We start from the raw sequence: 22,904 nt of genomic DNA on the forward strand, positions 1-22,904 counted from the left end.
GCGGGCTGCCGCTTCCGCCCGCACGGAACCCGCCGGACACCCATCAGCCGCGGCCGGAGCCCGCGGACCGCCCGGACGGAGGGGGGCGGCGGGGAGGGGCGGGGCCTCTCGGGGACCGACGCTCCGCGGCCCCGCCCACCTCCCTGCATTCCCGCGCGGCGCCGGCAGGGGGAGCCCGCGGCTCGCGCCCGCGAAGGAAGGAAAGGAAGGAGGGGGGAGGGAGGAGGGGAGGCCCGCCCTCCGCGGCCTCTCGCGCCCTCCGGCTTCGCCCGGCCCCGCCCCGTCGGCTCCGGCGCGCCCCTCCTCGGCGGGGCGGGGCGGGGCGGGGCTGGCCACGCCCCGTCCGGCGGCGGCCGAGGACCCCGCGCGCCGCTCTGCCATTGGGCGCCGGGAGGGCTGTCCGCGGCGATCGCCTGCGCCGGAGAGTAGAGCGCGCGGCGTGGCCCGGCGCGCCCAGTGCGAGCGGAGGAGCCGGCGCGGGCGCTCGACGGCGGGCGGGGACGAGGCGGGAGAGCGCGGGGGTGCTGCGCCGCCGCCCCGCCGCCGCGATGGGAGGCCCGTGAGGCGCCGCGGAGGGTCGCTTGCCGGAGAAGGCGCCGCCGCCGCCGGAGCAGCCGCGGCGGTGGCGGTGGCGGTGCCGGCGGAGGATGGGCCGGCCCGCGGGACGCCCCGAGCGCCTGTGCCGGGGGCTGCTGGCGCTGCTGCTGGCGCTGGGCCGCCTGGCGCCGCCGCTGCTGGCCAAGAGCCTGGAGCCGGTCTCCTGGAGCGCCGCCAACGCCAAGTAGGTGCCGGGCCGGACGGAGGGACAAAGGCGCGGGCGGGCGGGGGGCTCGCTTGGGCGGAGCCGGGGCGGCTTCGGGGCCCGTCCAGCCGCAGCTGCCTCCCTGGCGGCTCCCCGGGAGAAAATAGCGCCGCCGAAAATAGCTGCTGCCCGGGAAGCGGCTGTGTCGAGGCCCCTCGGCCGGGAGGAATCGCCGCGAAGAGGGTCGGCGCGCCCCCCTTCCCTCCCGGCTGAGGTTCCCGGGCGAGGAGGGCCGGTGGCGGCGGCGGCCTTGGCGCTTTCCGAGCGGGGACTGAAAGTGCCCCCCGCGCTGGGGGGTCGCTCGGCCCGTCTCGGGGGGCCGAAATCCCCGCCCTGAAAGGGAGGCGAAGCGCCTCTCGGGTCCCGGCAGCTGCGTTTCATGGCTCCCCGGGGAGACGCGCGGGATCCCCGCTGCCGACTGTCTGGTAGGAGCGCGCTAGTTCCCGGGCAGAGCCCTTCGGCGCCTCCGGTGCGAATTCTGCTACCGGGAAGCGCCCCGAAGGCTGCCTACGCCAGCGTTTCCCAACCTTAGGAACTTGAAGATGCGTGGACTTCAACTCCCAGAATTCCCCAGCCAGCTGGGGAATTCTGGGAGTTGAAGTCCACGCATCTTCAAGTTCCTAAGGTTGGGAAACGCTGGCCTACGCGAGCCGCCTTTTCCTTTCCTGTTCTCACCAGCCGTTCTCGGGAAGCCTTCTGCGCTACGAAGCTGGCTTCGAATTCACTCTGCCAATTTCTGAGCACGAGGACTTCGGAAACGCAACTTCACGTTCCTGAACTTGTGGGAAGCCCGCCGGGTGTAATATGCTCCCGCGGGGTGATGGGTGCGTCCCGAGCGGGCGAGCAATTGGCATTGAGCAGAGGCTGTCGGCGTCGCTTGGAAAGAGCTTTCCTTCGTCTGCTCTATAACTCAGCGGGGTTGCGATGGGTTGGCGTTCTGAACTGCTTTGTGACACGTGCGATAATTTACCTGCTCTTTGTCTGTTACCTTCCTAGCCGGCAGATGGGCCGGGATTGCAGAAGGGCCGTTTCGCTCGTGCTTTGCCTTTAGAGGGGAACGGTTCGGTTCTTCTTTATTAAGCTGAACGTAGCGAGACCTGGTTTAGGAATGTTGTTGTTTTTTTAATGGACGAAGAGCTTTTATCAAAAGTTGGGTCTGTTCCCGTCGAGGCCGTGAACCGCTGCCCCTTGGAGTCCAGAGGGGCGCCCAGCCTCTGGCCAGGGCCTCTTCGCCCGTTGCTGCCCATTTGCCCCGCCGGCCCCGGGAGGGCCTGCGCGGAGTCGCCTGCAAACGCAGCGGCTCTCGTGGCGACCTCCTCCTCCTCCTCCTCCTCCTCCTCCTCCTCCTCGGGCGCTTGCGGCTCTCCGGACTTCTGGGCTCCCTCCCCGCAGGGACCCTCTCGACCAACATGCTGGGAACTGCAGAAACTCCCCTCCGCTTTTCGCACTTGCTTGCAGTCAGTCTGAGCCCGGGGAATCGGACGAGGGGAAAAAGGAGAGAAGGTTTCCAAACATTCCGCAAGCTGCGCCTGCTTTTCTTGCCCTCGCTCGGCTTGGCGAGAGCGAAGAGGCGCCTCCGGCCGGCTGATTGGCTGCGGGCGCATTCCAGCCCTTTCCCGGCTCTGATCGCCGGGCCGGGCCGGCCAGGAAGCCCGGAGGAGCCCGGCCGCCTTCGCGGAGTGCTTGCTGGGGGGGGAGGGGGGGCAGCGGGAGGGCCAGCGTCGCCAGCGTGACTTCCGCGAGATCCCAAAGGAGGGGGAGGACGGGGGGATCCCGTGGCAGCCGGTTCGCAGGTCCCGAAGGCTCTCAGGAGCCGGATCCTCGCGCTGGATGGCCAGATGGGAGTGGGGCGGAGCGGTGTCCGGACTTGGCTGCCTCTTGCAAGCCGCGGACTTAGGGACCCTCCTGCTCTTTCCTCTGGGGGCTTCGCTGCCCGGGTTCCAGCAGGGAGCTGTGGCCGGGGCTTCCTCCTTGCAGCAAAGGCAGGGCCCTTTCTCTTTCTCTCTTTCTCTCTCTCTCTCTCTCTCGCCCCCCCCCCCCTTATGAGGAGGGCGCTGTTGCAGAAGGGGGAGAGGAGAGAGGATCTAACCCCTCCTGGGCTGGCCTGTCTTCCAGGGCTGCCCACTCCCCTCTACTTGTGGTGGAGGTCCAGCTCGGGCTGTTCTGCCCAAGACTCCCCCCTCTAGCTCAGCTGCTTCTGATCTTCCTAGGCAAAGCCCAAAGGCAGAAGTGAACAAATCTGGTGCCATTCCCTGAAATGTTGGAGGCGGCTATGTAAACTCTACATTCTTACGCTTGGGGAAGATCTTAGTGGGAAATCCCCGGATGAGAGCCTTGAGTTTGTTGGAAAAGAAAAGAATGCCGTGTAATCAGCACCGGCGATCTCGCTAAAAGATGGTGTTGGAGGTCAGCACCAATTCTTGTGCTGAAATGCACACTGATGTTCTTTTGGGCGGTCTCAAGTACAGTGGATTTTTCAGCCATGGGAGCTACAAAAGAGTTATAGCTATCGGTCATCTGGTTTGCAGCAAGCAGTACATTGTTGACTTGCTTACATTTGAATGAGGGTATCTTTTTCTCTCTTTTTTATGAGGAAAGTAGAGGAAGAACACTTTTGAGCAACAAGGCACAACTTTTTCTGTTGACACCTTAATTTTCCAGGCCCTGTCTTCCATTTTCCTTTGTTATCCTCGGGAACAAATAATGGGAAGAGGACTCGGTCTGTTGCTTGTCAGCCTCTGGAAACAGAACCAGCTTCACTTATAGCAGTGCGGAAGTCCTGGGTGGCTAGTGGCAGCTTTCGGGCAGCTGAGCAGAGATGGAGCTTCAGAAGCAGCACCTCCAGTGTAAAGGAGAAGGAAAGTAGTGAAGCTGAACACACGTGCAAATGTCTGCAGGAGTATCAATCCTTCCATTCCCACCGTCCAGTCAGAGCTGAAGAAGCTTCTTGGATGAGAAGCGAAACGTCTTCAAAGAAAAACAAGGAAGTCCAGTTGCCTCCTGAAAAAGCATCTTGGGCTGAGCTGAGCACACGTTAGTCCGTGTCTACCTGGGTGGGCATATCCTGTGCCGATAAGATGCATCGTTGCTGCTCTCTGGGCATGCCGGCGGGTGTTTGTATGGCCATTGCGTCTTAAGGAAGCTTCTGCCAGGCTGCTAGGATCAATTAGCACATCATTTTGCTGCCAAGGTTGCCCAGATTTGTTCGTGTCTTCAGGGTAGGATCCAGGGTGATGGACTACTTGGTTACCTGGATTTCTTTTGAGCTGTGATTTCCGAAAGTGGTTTGGAAGCAGTCTAAGATTTCCCCTGCAGATTGTATCTCTATCTCTCCTAGCTTCTCGGGTTAGGTAACCATCTCCAGGTCTCCAATCTTCCAATGAAGCCTGGATACATAGGAGAGATGGCCTCAGTGGCACCAGTGGAGGACATTGGTTGGGACTTAGATGAGGAGAATGCATCCATCCAGCTCCTTTTAAGAACGCTCAGCAATGTTTGAACAGGTATTCTTACGGACCCCCTTTGGTGATTAGGGCTCTGTGCTGCGGTAGGTCCTTCCTGGGTGGGTAATTGCAGTTGATGCTGCTTTGTCTGCCTGTGCGGTTCTCTGCTCTGGTGGTGTCCCTTGCTGGGATGACAGTACGCCTGAAGGGGCTCACCTGTGACGGGGGTGTGTGTTCTTTTAGAGTAGCAGATGGGGGACCAGGTTTATTTATTTATTTATTTATTTTAATTCCATTTATATCCCGCCCTTCTCCGAAGACTCAGGGCGGCTTACAATTTAAGCACAAACCAATGTGCTTAGCAATAGCCTTCATTCTATGTATATGCCTGCTTATTAGGGCTTTCGCCCCCCCCAAGCGGCGTTATTACAAAGTCAGCTTATTGCCCCCAACAATCTGGGTCCTCAGAGGAGGAGCCCTTTGCTCAGTTTTTGCTAGAGCTCCAGTTGGGATAGTCTGAGCAGTGGGAGGACCTTGCCACAGTGACTCTCTCACTCTTGGGCCTGGTGTTTAGACTGCTCTAGCCCGCTCTGTGTAGGGCTGCCTTTGAAGATGACTCGGAGATTGCAGTTCGTTCAGAGTGCAGTGGCTTGTACGCTAATTGAATTGGCATTTGCTGATAGGCGAATATTACAGGGTGCTGTGGACTGTATACTGATTGCTAGTAGGTTTCTGAATGAAATTCAAAGTGACGTGCTTACGTGCAAAGCCTTCTGTGGCTTGGTGCCAAGCTATCTAAAAGATTTCAGTTCCATGAATTCTACCTTTGGAATTGGCCCAGCCAATCTGATTTACCTGGGAGAAGCTGCGAGTTATGCTGTGCTTTAGGAAGGTGGGGGGGTGGGGAGGGTTGAAACTCAGTGGCCCTCTCTTTTTGGTGGGGGTTCCACTCCTTTGGATAGGCCAAAACTGAGCTGTCCTGGAGGATGTTAGGGCCATGATTGCATCTTGATTGGGTTATGTATAGTTTGATCAGTTTTTGATGGGTTTCTGCGCTTTTTAATTTTTATCCTGTGTTGTTTATTGTGCATTTTTTTTCTTGTAAACCTTTCTAGATTGCAATGGTCTATACATGAAATAAATAAATCTTAAGATCATAAAATATATATTTAATGTTTTTTCTTAAAAACTAAGACCGTTGACTTGTTAGAAACAAATACTCCAATTCTTTACTGAAGATTTTGTTTAATTTGTAATTATTCCCGCTATATTTTTTTAGTTCATAAAAAATATTTTTTAAAATTGTAAATGTTTTACGTTCAAAATTATTGGAATTTTCTCTAGCTAACAGTGCATCACTAATGGAATTTATTGCCCTTCCACAGTTTTACAAGTTACCTTGTATATAGCTTTCAAGGTATGCTTAACAGTAAGTTGACTATGCGCTAAACTAATTTTCAGCCCTTAAAAATGTTTTAGAGTCACATTTTCATGAGAGAATAAATCAGATTTATTACCCAGTAACATTTACATATGTTAGGTTGCCTTTAATGTTAGGAACACAAACAATTCCCAGGATAACTACGACATAATATGTGCCAAGAATTTAGAGGCTTCTAATAGAAGCATAACAGTCGTATACATTACAGTCTCATTTCCGATCCAAAAAATAGCACGTTGATATATAAGCCCAATGATTCGAATGGAAGCCCTTGCATGTGGGAACCTTAGTTTAAAGAGAGAAAATTTGACGATCTGGTCATTCCATAAAAAAATTAATTATTAACTTAGTAGTTTATTTAAAGCATCGAAGTAGAACTGACACAGGCATCCTGATTACAAGAAAACTGCAGGGGATAGTCCAAGCAGTTGCTAGAAGTCAAAAAATGATTTGAAAGCCCCCCCCCCCCGCCCCACTACAAAAGGATATTAGATCTATTTCCATTAATTGTGCATCTGAAAACATAATTATTCAGTTTTGCTTTTATCCTGCCTTTATTTTGAATCAACTCAAGATGGTCTATAGCAGGGGTGTCAAACTCGCAATGTCACATAATGTGTTGCAACGTATCACGACTTTTTTTCCATTTCTGGCAATGCGGTGGGTGTGATTTCGGCATGATGCATCTGGCCTGCGGGCCAGCAGTTTGACACCCCTAGTCTGTAGGGAGTCCTCAACACATAACCATAATGGAGCTTGCCCATTATGACTGACCCAATTTTACAAATGCTTCTGTGGCTAGTCGTTAAGCAAACTCATTGTTTGCTATGTGTGGTGTTGTTGAAGACAGGCAGTAACTTTCAGCAGAAGCATCGACAAATGTCGGGTGACTGCAGGATGCAGCAAACAGCACAAACATGGCTGTGTTGCTGGGCACCCAGAAGTGCACTTGTGAGTGAGCATGTGTGTGTGTGTGGGGCACCGTTAGAACTTCAGAACTTGGTTGTACCTCCTTTTTTCCAATGGTCTCAGTCATTGGTCGTAAATTAAGGACTATTGTAGCTACCTAATGCTCTTGCCTCCTGTTTTCTCCGAAGCAATTACTCTGTGCAGAGGTTCCCAACCTTTTGGGCACCAGGGACCGGTCCCATGGAGAGAGGTTTCTCCGTGGACCAAAGAGTGTGTGGTTTTGTGTGCTGCCTGCATCCCATGGATGGGGCTTTGCTTGTTTGCTGGCATACCGATACTGGTGCGTGGACTGGGGGTTGGGGACCCTTGTCCTAGTGGGATTCCTGGTTTAAAGAGGACTATGGCTCCCCACATCTCCCCATTTCTAGTGGCCAAAGTTACAAGGCACTGAAAAAACTGTGTTATGACCGTTTTTCACACTTTTACGACCATTGCAGCATCCCATGGCCATGTGATCAAAATTCGGATGCTTGACAATTGACTCACATTTATGACAGTCGCAATGCCCTGGTGTCATGTGATCCCCTTTTGCGACCTACTGACAAGCAAAGTCAATGGAGAAGCCATATTTACTGAACAGCTGGGTCGCTAACTTAACAACTGCTGTGATTCACTTAATAACTGTGACAAGAAAAGTTGTAAAATGTGACAAAACTCACTTAATAAATGTCTTGCTTAGCAACAGAAATTTTGGGCTCAATTGTGGTTGTGAGTTGAGGACTACCTTTGTAAACTGCCCGGAGTCACTAAGAGTGATTTGAGCAGCCATATAAATTTTCTTAAATAAACTGTGACAAAAAGAAAGCAAATGTAGCATCAGTTGTAACAGGCACCTTGGATGCTATCCAAAAACATCTGGAGCATCACTCGAACACCATCAGCATTGACCAAATCACAACCAGTCAATTGCAAAATTGACTTTACATGGAACAGCGTACATGCTGTGATGATAACCTTTAAGAGCATCAAACAACATCATCTATCCCAGCTTCTTGGGACTGACTCAGGAAAAATTCCAAATCTAGTCTAAACATCGGGGTTGACTGCGTGACCAACCACAAGAATGAATGAGGGGCTGCATCAATATTTGGAAACATTGAATTTACTGAACCAGAGTACAAACCCCCCACCACCACCTGCTTGGAGCTGCGTATATCATTAAGATGTGTGACCTTAATAATTCTTAGGTCCTTGGTAAGGACTTGAATTACTTTTCAGTATTCTTAGACTAATAGAGTAAAACTAAATGCAAATTATCCGTAGAATAATGATGGATGATGGAATGGTTTGGTGAATATGGATTTGAAGTTTGGTTCTGAAAATGATAGGAACAGTATATATGGAAGAAATGAACCACGCGTGGGTCTAGATGGGGCCGGCCCACGTCCCTCCTCAAGGCAAGCACACAAAGATAGTGAGTCTGGATGGGGAGCCGGCCTTCCTGGTGGCGAGAGGAGTTGAACAGGAACCAATTGTGGTAGAGGACCATCCAAAGTCTGGTGGTATTTCTACAGACATCGATGACCGAATTGCTTGACTTTGGCACAACCTCTATAGTATGTCTTAAAAGTACATAGAGTTAGGTTGCTAGTCATCAAATCTCTGCTTTGCTTTCTCCTCTCCAGAAATGTTCAGAAAAGGCTAATAGTTTGTTGTAATGTGGATATTTGAAATGTTCCACTTGAAATCCGGTGATGCAGCTTCTCAATCCCAAACTCTCAGGCAGATGTTGCTACTTGGGAAGGGGCTGCAGCAGCACGTAGGTGTGTGTGATGGAATTACTTATCCTGAAGGAAAGTGAGAGCATCTGATTTTCCTTGCTGACTCGTGTCTGAGCTTCATCTTACTGTCTGCCAATAAAATACTTTTATTTGGGAGAAAGAAACTCAACACTGAAAAAGTGAGCTTGAGAGGAGATTCCCTCATAAAAATAGAAAGCCCCCAAAGGATAAATAGGCAATTACTTGTGTTATAAAATATATACCATAATCACAGTGATTCCTATAGAAACAAAATAAATCTGGCATTGCCGGAGAAGTGTTGCCGGGGACTTCAGAACGCACAACGTACTTGATGTAAGGATGAGAGAAAAGTTCTTGGATGCAGAATCCAGAATGAAGACAGTGACATGTTTCCCAACTAGCTGAGAAGGAGACGCTTAGGAGAGTAATCTTAATTTGCTGGGGCTTGGGAGGAAGGGTGGCATCACCCAAAGTAAGGGCTGATGTGTAGAGGAAGAGTAAGGTGATGAGAAATGCCGCCCTTTAGAACAGCACAACTGCCTGCAGTGGGACAGATTTTGGGACCAGCAAACAGGTGTTGAAATTTCTTGGTCTCTTTAGGATCAGCTTCGACTCACCAAGTTTAAAAGACCGGCTCCTCCTCCTCTTGTGGAGGGGAGGAAAGGCCACGGACTGGACAGCTGTCAAATAAAAGAACTCTCAGTCCAGTAAAACAGAATTGGGGGGACCTTGGAGATTGAGGAGGGGACCCTGTACCATTCTGGACAAATGACCGTCCAAAGTCTTTTTAAAAATCTCCACTGTTGGAGTGCTCACAACACCAAGAGTAAGCTTGTTCCACAGGAAATTTCTTCTTACTTCTGGGTTGAAGTTCTCCTTGAAGCTTCTGTGTGTGACTTCTCGTTCTGCCTTCTAGTGCTATGGAGAATGGCTTCTTCCACAGAAGGAACCCTTCCTAGTTTTGTGGAGAGTAAGAGGAGAATAAGGGACGCGGTGGCTCAGTGGGTTAGGACGCTGAGCTTGTCGATCAGAAGGTCGGCAGTTTGGTGGGTCGAATCCCAAGTGCTGCATAACAGAGTGAGCGCCTGTTACTTGTCCCAGCTTCTGCCAACCTAGCAGTTCGAAAGCACGTAAAAATGCAAGTAGAAAAATAGGGACCACTCCGGTGGGAAGGTAACAGCGCCTTTGGCATCCAGTCATGCCGGCCACATGACCACGGAGACGTCCTCAGACAAGTGCTGGCTTTTCGGCTTTGAAATGGAGATGAGCACCGGCCCCTAGAGTCGGAAACGACTAGCACGCATGTGCGGGGGAACCTTTACCTTTTTACCTTAAGAGGAGAGGAGGGAAGAAACACTTTCAGTCTTGCAAGATTCTGTTAATATTGCCTAACAATAGAGTTCACACTCATTGTTGTGCTTTGTGTCTGGACTGGACCTGTAAGGGCCAACTTCCTCTCCTGGTCTCTTTGTGGCTTATCACACCTAACATTTCAAGGGGGAGAGTTTACTTACCGTAATCTTTTTTTTCAGCCCGCTGAAATCAAGAACCAGTAAAGTGAAAATTAAAAATATACTGCCATAAAATCCGAAAGCGGTTGAGACCATCTCAGTAGCAGTAGCAGTTCGATGCCGCCTCTGGAGATATCCTGGGGAAATGGACTTTGGGCCCACCTGGTATGCTACTCCTTGAGCATCTCCAGCCAGGCTGATGCTCTGTGGAAGAGGAAGTTATCCTGGAGATGCCTGGAGCCAACATGGTCAGCTGAAACTAGCATTTCATAGATTCACGTCAGCACAGGCAGGTCCAGTGATAGTGAATATGGCATTTTGGCTAACGGGGGTTCCTATAAGCCCTTGATGCTTTCTGAGGATGCTCCTCCTGCCCATGTTAATTCTTAGGCCCCCATGGGAGCCAGATTAGAGATTACTTGAGAGAAGCCATGGTTAGGTGGGGAGGGGGCTATGAATTCCTAACCTTTCCCCAGTTCCTCCTAAGCCGTGGTGATTGAAGTGCCCTGATCGTGGCAGCCAAGGAGCTCCCAAGCTCGGTCCAAAGGTGAGGGCCAGGAGATCAGGCAGGTGGCCTGCCAGGTAGGTGGTCTCCCACCTTCGGTTGCTGCTCCTTGAATTTCCAGAGGCTCCAGCCTTTCTGCAGACAAAGAACCTCGCCCTCACTCCACCCTTCTTGAGCCTTCATCTCTGCCGCAATCTTGCAGGCAGGCGGGGTGTTGTTGTCCCTCGGGGTATGAGGGAGGGGGCAGTCACACTTAGCAGCCCTTTTCTGCAGCTGTCAGTTTGTCGAGGCAGAGTGGGTGGGGCAGAGGAGAGCTGGTGTCCCTGATAAAGAGGTGGAAAGGTTATGCTGTAGCAAACGGGGCTGGCTTGCCAGCAGTCACCCCTTCTTACCTTTGGGGATTGCTGAGTGCGGAGAATCCAGTGTGGAGGTGACCGCTCTTCTGGGCACCACAAGCTTTCAAGAGGTGCCTTCTGTTCCTGCCAAGCCTTGGACTTGCAAGTGTTTGCAGGAATGCCAGAGCGCCAGGGCATTGCCCTGGCGGGCGGGCGCTTGAGGAGCGGCAGGCATGCCTGGATGAGGCGGTCCAGGAGAGGGAAACACTGCAAGGGGCTACCAGGGGCAGTGCTTGAAAGACAGCTGGATGGACAGCTGGGTCCCTCGGCCACCGGGACCCAAAAGCCATTATTATCCAATTGTGTTTTCCTGTGCCAGGAGGAGATTCATGGAATAGACGGCTGGAAAGGAGGAAGCGAATGAGCTGGCACCTGTCGCGCACGGAACAAAAAGGCTTCTGTGTGTATTCACGCCTCGCTTTATTTTACTTAGCCGATTTCATCATACAAGCAGTCCTTGTCTTACAAACGCAACTCAGCCCCAAAATAAGCAAGAGTTGTTAAGTGAATTTTGCCCCATTTTATGACCTTTTTTGCCACAGTTGTTAAATGAATCTCCGCAGTTGTTAACTTAGTGACCCAGTTGTTCAGTGAATCTGGCTCCCCCATTGACTCTGCTTGTCAGAAGGTTGCAAAAATGCATGAGACGCTGCAGCCGTCCTAAATATGAGTCAGTTGCCGAGCATCTGAATTCTGACCACGTGACCAAAGGGTTGTAAGTGGAAAAACGGTCATAAGTTGCTTTTCCCAGTGCTCTTGTAACGTTGAACGGTCAATAAATGAACTGTTGTAAGTTGAGGGCTACCTATACTTCTATATCTGCCCATCTCCCAAAATGGGACTCTGGATGGTGTAGAATAAAACCCAAACCACAGCACGAACAATATTAGAAAACGTTCCAGAATTTCAAATGTCCACATTATTATTAAAAGGTTAAGCGAGAGCATCTGATGTTACAGACAACGGAGTGGAGCCTTCTGGTTCAGGTTTGCTCTGGTTTCCACACAGGCTGGGCATCTGGGGCCTGTCTGTGCGTGTGTGTGTGTGTGTGTGCGTGTGTGCGTGCGTGTGTGAGAGAGAGAGAAAGAAAGAAGAAAGAAAAATATTACAGTGTGGCCTGTTCTAGCCTAAGCTTAGTGGCTTATTTAATAAATGTTTCATGCAAAAACAAGCCATGACTTTACTTGAGCATTTTTCTGGGCCGGGCCAATTAATTAGTTTAGCAATAAAATTAAAACTGCCGTCAAACAGGTACAGACAAGTCCCGCAGAATGCATCCTTGTGCAGTGTTGTTTTGTGGAACAGAGAGACAGCATTGTGTAAAGGTTGCGGTAGTGTGTTTGGGTAATGGTGATTCATGAGCGCTGTCTTTTGCTCAGCCAAGAATGGAGTGGGCCGGCCTTCTCCTCCCCCTCCGGACCCAGGTCGGCCCTTCCTCACCGGCAGCTCTGAGTGGAGACCTCCCAGTCTGGGCAGAAGGGAAGGCTCCCCAGTGGCCACCTGATGGGGCGAGCATTTCTCCCTCCCCCTCCCCTCTGCTACCCCCCCCCCCCCATAAGGCTGGCGCTATGCTGGCCAGCCGCCTCCCTGACAAGCGCCTGTGGCACCCGGCCTGCTCGGGCCCAGCAGCGGGGCGTGTCTCTGCGGGGCGCCTGGCCGCGTGGCCTACAGCGGCTGCCCGGCCGGCCGGCCTTGGCAGCCTCGGAGCTGGGCTGGGCAGGCCATTTTAAAGCATGGGTGGGTATCTTCCTACCTGACTGGGCCCAAAGTAGGAGAAAGTTTGCTTCTTGTCATGAGGGACCTTGCATTGCGATTAATGGCCTTTTCAGATGGAGTGACCAGTCGCCAATGTTTGTGACTGCTTACCTTGAGAATTTACATCCAAACGATCGGAAGCACTTCCTCCCATTGCTACCCAGTGATTTTGTGAGTGGCATTTTGTGTTCTAGGATCAGTTTGAAAAACAAGCGATATTACACAGAGTGTCGCCTTCTGCACGTGTTGACGTATAGTCTAGAGAACGTGCTACAGTATAGGTAGTCCTCGTCTTACGGCCACAGTTGAGCCCAAAATTTCTGTTCTTAAGTGAGGCATTTATTGAGTGAGGTTTGCCCCATTTTATGACCTTTCTTGCCCTAGTTACGTGAATCACCGCACTTGATAAATTAGTCACCCGGTTGTTAAGCGAATCTGGCTTCCCCACTGACTTTGCTTGTGAGAAGGCCGCAAAAGGGGATCACGTGATTCCTTGGGACACAGCAGTGGTCATAACTATGAACCAGTTGCCGAGTGTCTGAATTTTGATCACGTGATCATGGGGATGCTGCAAAGGCCGTAACTGTGAAAAATGGCCTTAAGTCACATTTTTCAGTGCCGCTGTAACTTTGAATGGTCACTAAATGAAATGTTGTACGTTGAGGACTACCTGTACTTATCTATGTGGCTCCTGCTTTGCAACCTCGGGGGGGGGGGAAGGAGGAAAACATTAGAAGATGCTCCGTAGCTAAATGGTAGAGACGTGGATGGGCAAACCAGTGTGGGAATGCGCTGTAGTTTCAAGAAAAGATGTGCTCCTGTGCACTTCTGTGCCGAATGCGGTGGAGGTTGGCAGACCCATCCGGCGGCTGTGAGGATGGACAAAGTTGAGCCAATTCCAGAATGCTGCAGATGCATCTTGTGGAAATTCCCTGGGCTTCCCTCGGGATGCTATCCAATCTGGGGCCCAGAGTAAAGTAGACTGGAGGGTCAGCCATGCTGGAGAAGGGCCAACTTGTCCCGTCCTCTGTCGTGTTACGGGAAGATTTCTTGGCACTTGCATCTTTTGATTGTTGGCTGACGGCAGCACGTACTTACTTTCAACTTTCATCCTCTTGGGTATCCAGTCGATACGCAGCCAAGAATTTTCTACGCTTCTCTTTGTCCTGTCTAGGATGATGGAAAAATGGGTGAGAAGATCCTCTCTGGGGTGGGATAATTGTTGCGTAATGCCTGCGTTTCCTGTGACTTGTGAGCTGCTGGAAGAGGGGCGAGACATCGGTCCAGAGTTGCTTGAATGGGGTCGGCCGGCTTCCATCACAACAGCATTTGTGCAGAAGCAGAAAGAGGCTTTGCTGAAAGTGAGACAGGGAGGAAACGGAGGAAGCCGTCTCTTTCTGGAGGGGAGGGGGCAAAACCCCACAGTGTCCCAGAGAGGAGCCCCATTGCACACAGGCTGGAAGCCCCCCCCGCAGTCTTTGGGGCCTCTCATGCAGGGCTTTGTGTGGGCTCCTCCTTTGCCTTCTGCTATTTCCTTCCACCAAAGAGTGACCAGTCCAGTGCCAAGGTAATTCTTTGTCTTGGACCGCAAAACGCCTCCCGGTTTCTCAAGGGGCCAAGGAGGAATGAGCTGCCTTTCCTTCTCTGAGGAAGGAAGAAGCGGGCAGAAAAGCCCTGAGAAGCGGGTGGGTTGCAGGGCTGAGCCTTAGGAAGCTCCGTCTCGCCTGCCAGGTGGCGCAACACCAGTTTCCTAGAGCTGCCCCATAGTGGCTGGGGCTGGCCCAAGAGCTCCTTCAAGGAAGACGCAGCCAGGAGCTGCTCCACCCTGGAACGGAGGTGCCGCTGGGCATTCGGCTCCCTCCTGACTTTCCAGTGGCTTTACGAGGCTCTTCTTGGAAGGGCCCTGGGGGAGAGTCGAGACCCTTGGCTGGTGGGTCCCCTTTCTCTTGCTTCGTGTGGGGCTGCATTGACAGCTCACCAGACTTGATCCCCGTCTTCTGCTGGCTGCTATCACAAAAACTGCTCGCTTTGAAGAAACCTCTCCTGCGATCCTAACATTGGTAGGATCCTCTGCCCAGGACTGCAACATGCCTGAGAGATGGGCAGCCAGCTTCCGTCTCCAGGAGAGAAGAATCTACTGCCTCCCAGAGAAGTTGGCCCTGTGGCTCTTATTTTAGGGAATGGGTCCTGATCTACAAAATACTTTAGGTGTGGTAGGACCAGTGCAGGGGAGAGAGAGAGACATTTTTCTTGAGAGCAACACTGTGTTTCTGTTGATGCATGCCAGGATTGTCTTTGCATTTTTTGCAGCTGACTCTTGTTCCGTGTGTGTCTGCTCCAGGCCCTGTAGTCATTCGGTCTTGGTTTCTTGCTACCCAAGTCAGGCTTTACACGTCTCCTCACAGAAACTGATGCTGTGTGGTTTTACTAAGGCTTTATAAAGCGGTACTAATACGTCACTGATCTTAATTGTATCCCTCCGTTAATGCAGCCTAGGATTGTATTGGCTCTTTTGGCAGTTGCAGCACACGGCTGGCTCCTATTTAAGTGGTGGTCTACTAGGACTCCTAAACCCCTCAATTGCTGTTATAGAGCCAGGTTCCACTATTCTATACCTGTACATTTGGTTTCCCTTGCCTAACTGTGAAGCCTTACTTTTCTCACCATTGTCTTTCATTTTGTTAGATAGACCGCCATGTTTGAATCTGTCAAGATCCATCTGGATCTTGAGCCTGTCTTCTGGGGTGTTGGCTATACCTGCCAGCTTAGTGTTGTCTGCAAATTGGATGAGTTCCCCTTCTATCTCCTCAGCTCAGTCATTTAGATATTGAAGAGTACTGGGCCTAAGACTGTACCTTGTGGTGCCCCATTGCTTACTTCCCTCCATCTGGATGTAGTACCATTAAGGATGACTCGCTGAGTGTGTTTTGTCAGCCAGCTACGAATCCATCTGGTGGTGATGTTGTCTATCCCACATTTTTCTAGCTTACCAAGAAGTAGGTTGTGGTCCACTTTGTCAAATGCCTTACTGAAATCCAAGTATATTATGCCCACTGCATTTCGCTGGCCCACTAAATGCGCCTGGGAGATTGCTTTAAAGATCTTATATCCTAGGCCAGGGGTAGGGAACCTTGGCTCTTTTATGACTTGTGGACTTCAGCTCCCAGTATTCCTGAGCCAGCATAGCAATGCTAGTTTACAAAAAGAGAAATGGCTAATTCACATAGTCAATGGTATTGAGTGCCTATGCAGTTGTAGGCAGTGTTTGGGCACCGTTGGTCCTATTTATGCCACAGGCGGACTGCCTTGGTTGCAGTTCTTCAGGCAGGAACCAGCCACTCAAGTGAAGAAAAAGACAAAAGTCCTGCCACTTTTGGCCTGGAGGTGCAGCTGTTCCATCACAAGGCTGACAGGCTGGAGCCAGTTGTCTTATTGGTGCAGAGGGAGTGGAGCTCTGAGGGACCCCCCATCTCTTTCGCTGATGCGGGATATGCTGTCAGTCTAACCGACAGTGAGAGGGAGGGAGTAAAAGTCTGCAGTTGAGTGGATGGAGAAGCTGGAGAGAAGTTGGGTCTGGGGGCTTTCCTGGAAAGAAGGGGAGGGAAGCTCTCTGGAAGGTCCAAGCACAGGCAGGAGAACCTCGGCTGGCTGCCGGTGGTGGCTTCACCCAGGACCCTGGAGAGGATGAAAGAGGCAGCTGCTCCTGGGAGAGAATCCCTGGGGGAAAAACGTGTCCGATAGTGGGCTAGTTGGAGCCTGGATCATTTGTGTCTGGCATGAGAACTCTGGCTTGATTTATTTAATGATCCCCTGGTTTGCTTTTTTTTTTTTTTTTTTTGCTTTCTACCATCTTCTTGGGACTCTTCTCCAGACACCCAAGATCAAAAGCATCAGTAATCTCCCGATCCTGCTTCTTAGGTCTCCTTGCCTACACTGCGTATTTGAGATTAGATTTTCGGCATTATTTAAGTTTGGATGATGAAATTTACTCAGATCTTTCTCTTTTTCCTTCCTGCATTTCATGGATCAATTGGAGGCATGTTTTGGGTTGTTGCCTTGCGGAAATAGCTATACTCTTTTCATCTTCAGCTGGCGGAGGATCTTTTGCCTGGCTCTGGGAGGGCTCGCCCTAGGACCCCCTTGGAGGCCGGGCGGGTCCCTTTGAGCAAAAGATTCCCCCTTCCTCGCTTGATGCACCGCCTGCTGGCTCTTTAATCGAAGGTGAAGGTTTATAGGATGGCCTGGTCCCCTCCTGGGGCGGTGGCTGCTGCATCTGCTCTGGGAAAGAATCCTGTGCGCTGCAAGCACGAGGCCTCCTCCTCCTCCTCCTCCGCAAAGGCCTCTGGCTGTTTTCAGCAAGAATTCCTTAATGAAACTGAGATCTGCCCGGATTTGCCGAGAAGGGCGTGTTCACACATTTCTCAGCCAGGTGAAGTTCGCTCAAATGCCTCAGCCTTTTAGAAGTGGTTCCTTGCCTGTGAGTCAGAGCAAGCCCTGGGACCATTTTCTGAACTGGGAGGCAGCTGGTGCAGAGATGAAGGTGTTGGCCAGACCTGAGTTCAGGTCCACCCTCAGCCTTGGAAGATCCCTGGGTGGTTTTCTTTCAGCCCGCCTTTGCTTCAGATGGCAGTGCCTCTTGTTGCCTCTTGGACAGAGCGGTGATTCCAGTAAAGAGGAAGTTAAGGGGAATGGAAAGCCTCTTTTAGTTTCTTGCTCCTCTCTGGCGTGAGTCAGGCTTCCCTCCGGCAATATCGGAGGGCAGGAATTGCATGACTCCTCCTTGCTTTCCTTTGACCTTGTCTTAAAATGCCCCCGAACCAGACAAGGTAGGCAAGGTGGGTTCTGACCAATTTCAAAGCTCTCCCGTTCTGCGATTTGGAATTGGGAACTCTGCTTCTGGTGTTGTAGCCTGAAATGGCACTTGCCCCTTTGCAGCCACACAGTTACTATTTCCATCCTATGCGGAACATTCATGTTTTTCCCCCTCCCAAATGAAGAACCCTCCATTTACCTTGGCTGAATTTCGTAGTGCTACTCTCAGACCTGTTACTTTTATTCTACTACAAACGTTTCGCATTTGGTTTCTGTCTTCTAGGGCAGCCCCCTGACTGGGGGATTCGGGGAGGTGAAGTCCACCTCCCTTAAATCTGCCAAGATTGAGAAACGCTGTTTTAGCGTATCCACCTGTCCAATTTTATTTCCTCAGCACATTAGTTAAACACTTCTTCTGTCTGTTAATTGCAGTCATGAATGAAACTGTTGAAGAACAAAGGGCCCAGAAACCTTGCAGACCCTGTTTAGTAGCTCATTTCCTTGATTAAAATAATTGACAAGCAGTCTTTGAGTTTGGGTTTTCAGTCAACTGTGGGGCCATCTGAGAGACATAAGCCAGTATTTAACAAGTTGTTAATGAGAATGCCATAAAGCACCAGGCTAGAAACCAGAAGATTTGAGTTCTGCTTCCGCCTTAGGCCAAAGCCAGGCCAGCCGCTCTCTCTTAGCCCCAGGAAGGAGGCAATGGCAAAGCACTTCTGGAAAACCTTGCCATGAAAACTGCAGGGACTTGTCTAGGCCAGGGGTAGGCAACCTCGGCTCTTTTATGACTCATGGACTTCAACTCCCAGAATTGCTGACTCAGGAATTCTGGGAGTTGAAGTCCATGAGTCATAAAAGAGCCGAGGTTGCCTACCCCTGGTCTAGGCAACCTGTAAGAACTGACACAATTGAATGGAAAGAGGGGAAAGGTACTTTATCAAACACTTTCCTGAAATCCAGGCATATTACCTTGACAGCATTCCCATAAAATCAAGAAATTACCAGATGAGGTAGGCTTACAGAATGGCTCCCCTCTGCTCCGCTCTGCCTGCTTTGATCAGACCTCACCTGCAATATTAGGCCTCAGTTATCAGTTTCAGAAAGGACAGTAACGCATTGGAGCAAGGTCCGACAATTGCTACCAACGTGATAAAGGATCTTGAAACCAGGTTAAAAAAAAAATCTGGGCTTGCTTAGCCTAAAGCAGGAGTAGGCAACCTCGGCTCTTTTATGACTCATGGACTTCAACTCCCAGCTATGCTGGCTCAGGAATTCTGCGAGTTGAAGTCCATGAGTCATACAAGAGCCAAGGTTGCCTACCCCTGGCCTAAAGGAAATACAGCTAAGGGGAGACAGGAGCATCCAGCAGGTTGTCACACGGAAGAACAAGTGGATTTATTTCCTCTTACCCCAGAGGGCAGGACAAAAGCCAACGGGGCTAGAAGTGTAAGGAAGAGGTTTGGGCTGGACCTGGCAAGGAAGCTGCTGATTGCAGTAGCTCTCCATCCTTCGGGAGGGGGGAATTCTTCCGGAGGAGGCTGGAAGGTGATGGAACTGTCTTCTGAAAGACAGATCTCAGATTGGGGATAGGGTTAGGTCTGTTTCCAAAGCATTCAACCCTCCTCCTCCTGCTCCTTCTCCTGCAGAAAGAGAGAGAGAGAAAAGGAGAGAGAGAGAGAGACCCCTGCCCTTTGCCGTGAAAGAACAACTGGAATTGGCCTGCTCCAATTTGCCTATGTGCTTTGCCTATATATAGATATAGGTTTATAATTTCAAAATAGGGTACTCAGCAGAACTGTGAACTTTTTCATAAGTCTTATTAATTGGAGCTCTGGGAGATTTGTTCTTGGGTATAATTATTTTCAGGCTGACGGAGATATCTGCGTAAATGATTTGATGTCAAACTGACTAGTCTGTAATTTCCTGGATCTTCCTGGTCAGTGCTTATTTTTCCCCCAGGACATCCGCCACGTCCTTCCGTGGGCTCTGAACTCGTTCAAGGTGAAGAGGGGTTGGCCGACCCTGTTCCTGTCCGTTTGACGACTCGCCCAATCATCCTGCTCTTTATTGTAGCAGACTTTCCCCTTCCTGGAGACAAAATGGAGATGCTAGGTCTGCTTTTTCCTTATTAGCCTCTTTTTTTTTTGTCTTCGACTGAGCGGCTGGTGTACTCGTTAATTCATTTCCTTTTATTCTCCGTGTATTTAAAGCCACGAGATTTGTTAGCATCCTTTTCAGTCTGTTTCTTCTACCTGCTGGCCTGATCTTGCAGTGCTCCGGCGGACTGTCCCCACAGATGGCTGCCTGCCTTCTTCTTGACTACCCCGGCAAGGGAGAGACTTCTGTTCGCCCTGTCTGGTTCGTCTCAGGATGAAGGTTCTCCTGTTGTTCAAAACAGTGCTGGGATTCAAACAGGTGAACCACCGGTTCTCTGGGTGGATGCCGTTTCTGGAAGTCCGTTCTGGGCCTGGGCAACCACAAAGTAGCTACCGGTTCTGCCGAAGGGGTGCGAACCGGCTGAATCCCACCACGGCTTCTTCTACGCCATTTCTCCTCAACAAGTTTTTATCCCCTCTCCTTTGCTCCACTTGCTTTCCCAAAGAATCTTACCATAGTTCTAGAACTGTCTTCTTGCCCCCCCCCCCTCCCACCTTCCAGTCCAAAATAAGCCTATATTCTTCAAGAGATGCAGGCTCAGGATACCGGCTTGATCTCAGGATTGGGGCACAAGGTGCAAGAATTTCTGTGTGGGATTTGACCACCCCCATCTTTCCACCTGGCAAGTCTGAGGCTTGGTTATCCCTCTCAGTTGCTCTGGGTTTCCTGCCCCTCTTTATCTGGGGCATGGAGGCTTGGAAGAAATGGCGGCCAGCACCCATCGGCCCCGGGACACAGAACGCCTGGGCATCGGAGAACATGGACTCCCCCACCGGAAGGATTCTTGCCCCAGTCTTTTCTCTTATTTCTATGAAGGGGCCTTCTTAATCCCACTTTCCAGAATAGGTGATAATCATTTTTTATTTACTGGTGAAGCAAAACTTTTTTTTTAATATTCTCAAAGGTATTTTTCTTTATTCAGATTTTTCATTTGTCAAACGGAAGCTGACATTGAAAACAGAGGAGACTCTCCGAGCAGTCCTCCCGCGTGTGACACATCCAGAAAGGGTCTCTGGGTGGGGTTGGGGGTTCTTTCCCTAGAGGTTTTCAAACAGAGGCTGGATTGCCACCCGTCTGCGGTGAATCCTGCAGCATAGAAGAAATTGGACTTGATCACCTCCTGTGGTGGATCCCTTTCAACTCTGTGATTCTATGCTTGCCCTTCATTAGCCAGTTCGACCCCGTTTCTGGTTTCCCCCAAAAGCGCTGTGGGTGAAGGAGGCCTTTTCGGGATTTTCAGCCTAGCCCCCTTCCTGCTTTTCCTTCGCTCGTCCTTCATAATCTGAATAGAAAAGCCACCGTCTTCCTTTTCTCCCTCTGAGTTCAGCTCACAAGCCGCTGCCCCCACCCCGTTTTGATGTAGGGAGCATGCAGCTGACCCCCGTCCCAGCTCCGTGCTTGCCCCCGCGTTCCTGATGATTGCCTGACAAATCTGGTTGCAGCTCTGCCTGTCTGATCAGCGTCTTGTTTCTGTTCTGTGCTTTTTCTGAGGCCTTTCGGAGTCCTCTCTTCACGTATCCCCCTTTGTTCTCTTTCCCTGCAATGGACTGTGGTTTCAGGAATTCCCATCTGCTCCTCCCTCTGTTAGGGTGCCATCGTGAAACTCTACCTTGTATTTCTTTGCACGTCTTCATTCGTTTTCCCAAAGAACGCTTGGGCTGCTGCCAGAATGGCAAACGTCTATAGATATTGTACTCGGATCTTAATAAGAACCTAGTTAAGCAGATGCCCCTTGGCCATATTTCTTGGCGTTGAGCAATAACAGGTTGACCAAGAGGGTCCTTGCTGTGCCGAGTCTTCTCTTTCTCTGTGGAGGAACATTGCATCTTCAGCGGCATTTCTGTGCCGTGGAAGCGACTGGGCAGTTTTGAGGCTGAGCTCTGAAAGTCTGCCGAGAGACTGTCAGCTGGCTGGTTGGCAGACTTGGTGATGGCAGGGGAACCACAGCACAGGATGTCAAGCAAACGCTGCTGCGCATAACACTTCGGGTGCCAAGCAGAGCAGAAAGGAGACCCAGGGAAGATCCAGCCAGTTACAAACCCGCCTGCTGGTGATGCTGTCTATCCCACATGTTTCTTTCTTACCAAGAAGTAGGTTGTGGTCTACTTTGTCAAACCCCTTCCTGGAATCCAACTATACTATGTCCGTAGCATCCACTAATTTAGTCACTTTGACAAAGGATGCAATAAGGTTTGTCTGGCATGAGCTGTTTTTGACAAACCCATGTTGGCTTCTGATAATAGCTTTGCTTGTTTTTAGTTGTTTGAAAATTGCTTGATTATCTTTTCCAGGATCTTCCCAGGTATTGATGTCAAGTTGATTGGTCTGTAAATTCCTGCATCCTCCCTCCCCCCCTTTTTTTTTTAAGATCACATCAGCTCTTTTCCAGTCCTGGTATTTCCCTGGTGCTCAAGAAGCTTTGAAAGACACGATTCAGTGGTTACGAGATCACATCTGCCAGCTGCTTCAGAAGTCTGGGATGCAATCCCTCTGGTGCTGGTGATTTGAACTGGTCTACAGTGGACAGGTGTTGTCTTACCATTTTCTTGCCCATTTTGACTTGTATTCCTAATCTGTCTCGGGCAATACTGCTTTTGATATGCTGGGCTGGTTTTTCCCCCCCCTCAGCGTAAAGAGAGATGCAAAAAAAGGCATTTTCCCTGCTGCCCTTCCTTCACCTTCTTGCCATCTCCTCCCATTAGTGGTCTGCTCATTCCCTTGACTCTTTTCACTCGTTCCCTTGACTTCTTTTGCCATAAGTGCCTCTGGCCCACCCATTCCCCAGGGCCACCAGCACCAGACACCCGATGATGACTTCAGAAACAGCGTTTGGTTTCCAGTTAGCATTTGCTTTGCCCTCACAGTCAGGGATGTAGCGGCCGTGGTGATTCGTGTGGTTAGAACGCTGAGTCAGAAGATCATGGAGAGGCTGACAATGCAGCAGTTCGAAACCCGAGAGTGCGAGCTGTGTGACAGAATGAGCTCCCGTTGGTTTGTCCCAGAGTGAAAGCAGGCAAATGCAAGTAGGTAAATAGGTACCACTGTGGTGAGAAAACACCGGGGACACGAAAGGAGCCCCCCCAGGTGTTCCCTGGGCAATGGTGATGTCACTGGTTAATCCTTTCAACCCAGAAGCGCCTTGGTAAGGGTGCTTCCGACATGAATGTAGTAGTAGTAGAAGAAGAAGACGTAGTAGTAGTAGTAGTAGAAGAAGACGTAGTAGTAGTAGTTATTGTTGTCGGGGATATTGAGGGATTTCTGAGTTGTCATTCTGGAGTGGCTTTCCTTTCTTTCCATGGGCCAGGGCAGCCTCTGGGCTCTGTGTCGTCATTCTTGTTCCTTTCTTTGTGCGGAGCTGGTTAGTGCAGC

At 50.7% G+C, this 22,904-nt stretch overlaps 1 protein-coding gene across 1 annotated transcript in view; it reads left to right on the forward strand.

Moving 5' to 3' along the window:
- Positions 1–428: 428 nt before the first annotated feature.
- Positions 429–22,904, forward strand: part of EFNB1 (ephrin B1) — an 86,587-nt gene continuing 64,111 nt past the window's right edge. Inside the window, exon 1 of the mRNA XM_083372261.1 lies at positions 429–781. Coding sequence (XP_083228387.1) covers positions 648–781 — 134 coding nt within the window. The 5' untranslated portion in view covers positions 429–647. The remainder of the gene's footprint in view (positions 782–22,904) is intronic.

Source organism: Vipera ursinii (assembly GCF_947247035.1).
Source record: "Vipera ursinii genome assembly, chromosome: 12".
In the NCBI taxonomy this organism is placed as follows: Eukaryota; Metazoa; Chordata; class Lepidosauria; order Squamata; family Viperidae; genus Vipera; species Vipera ursinii.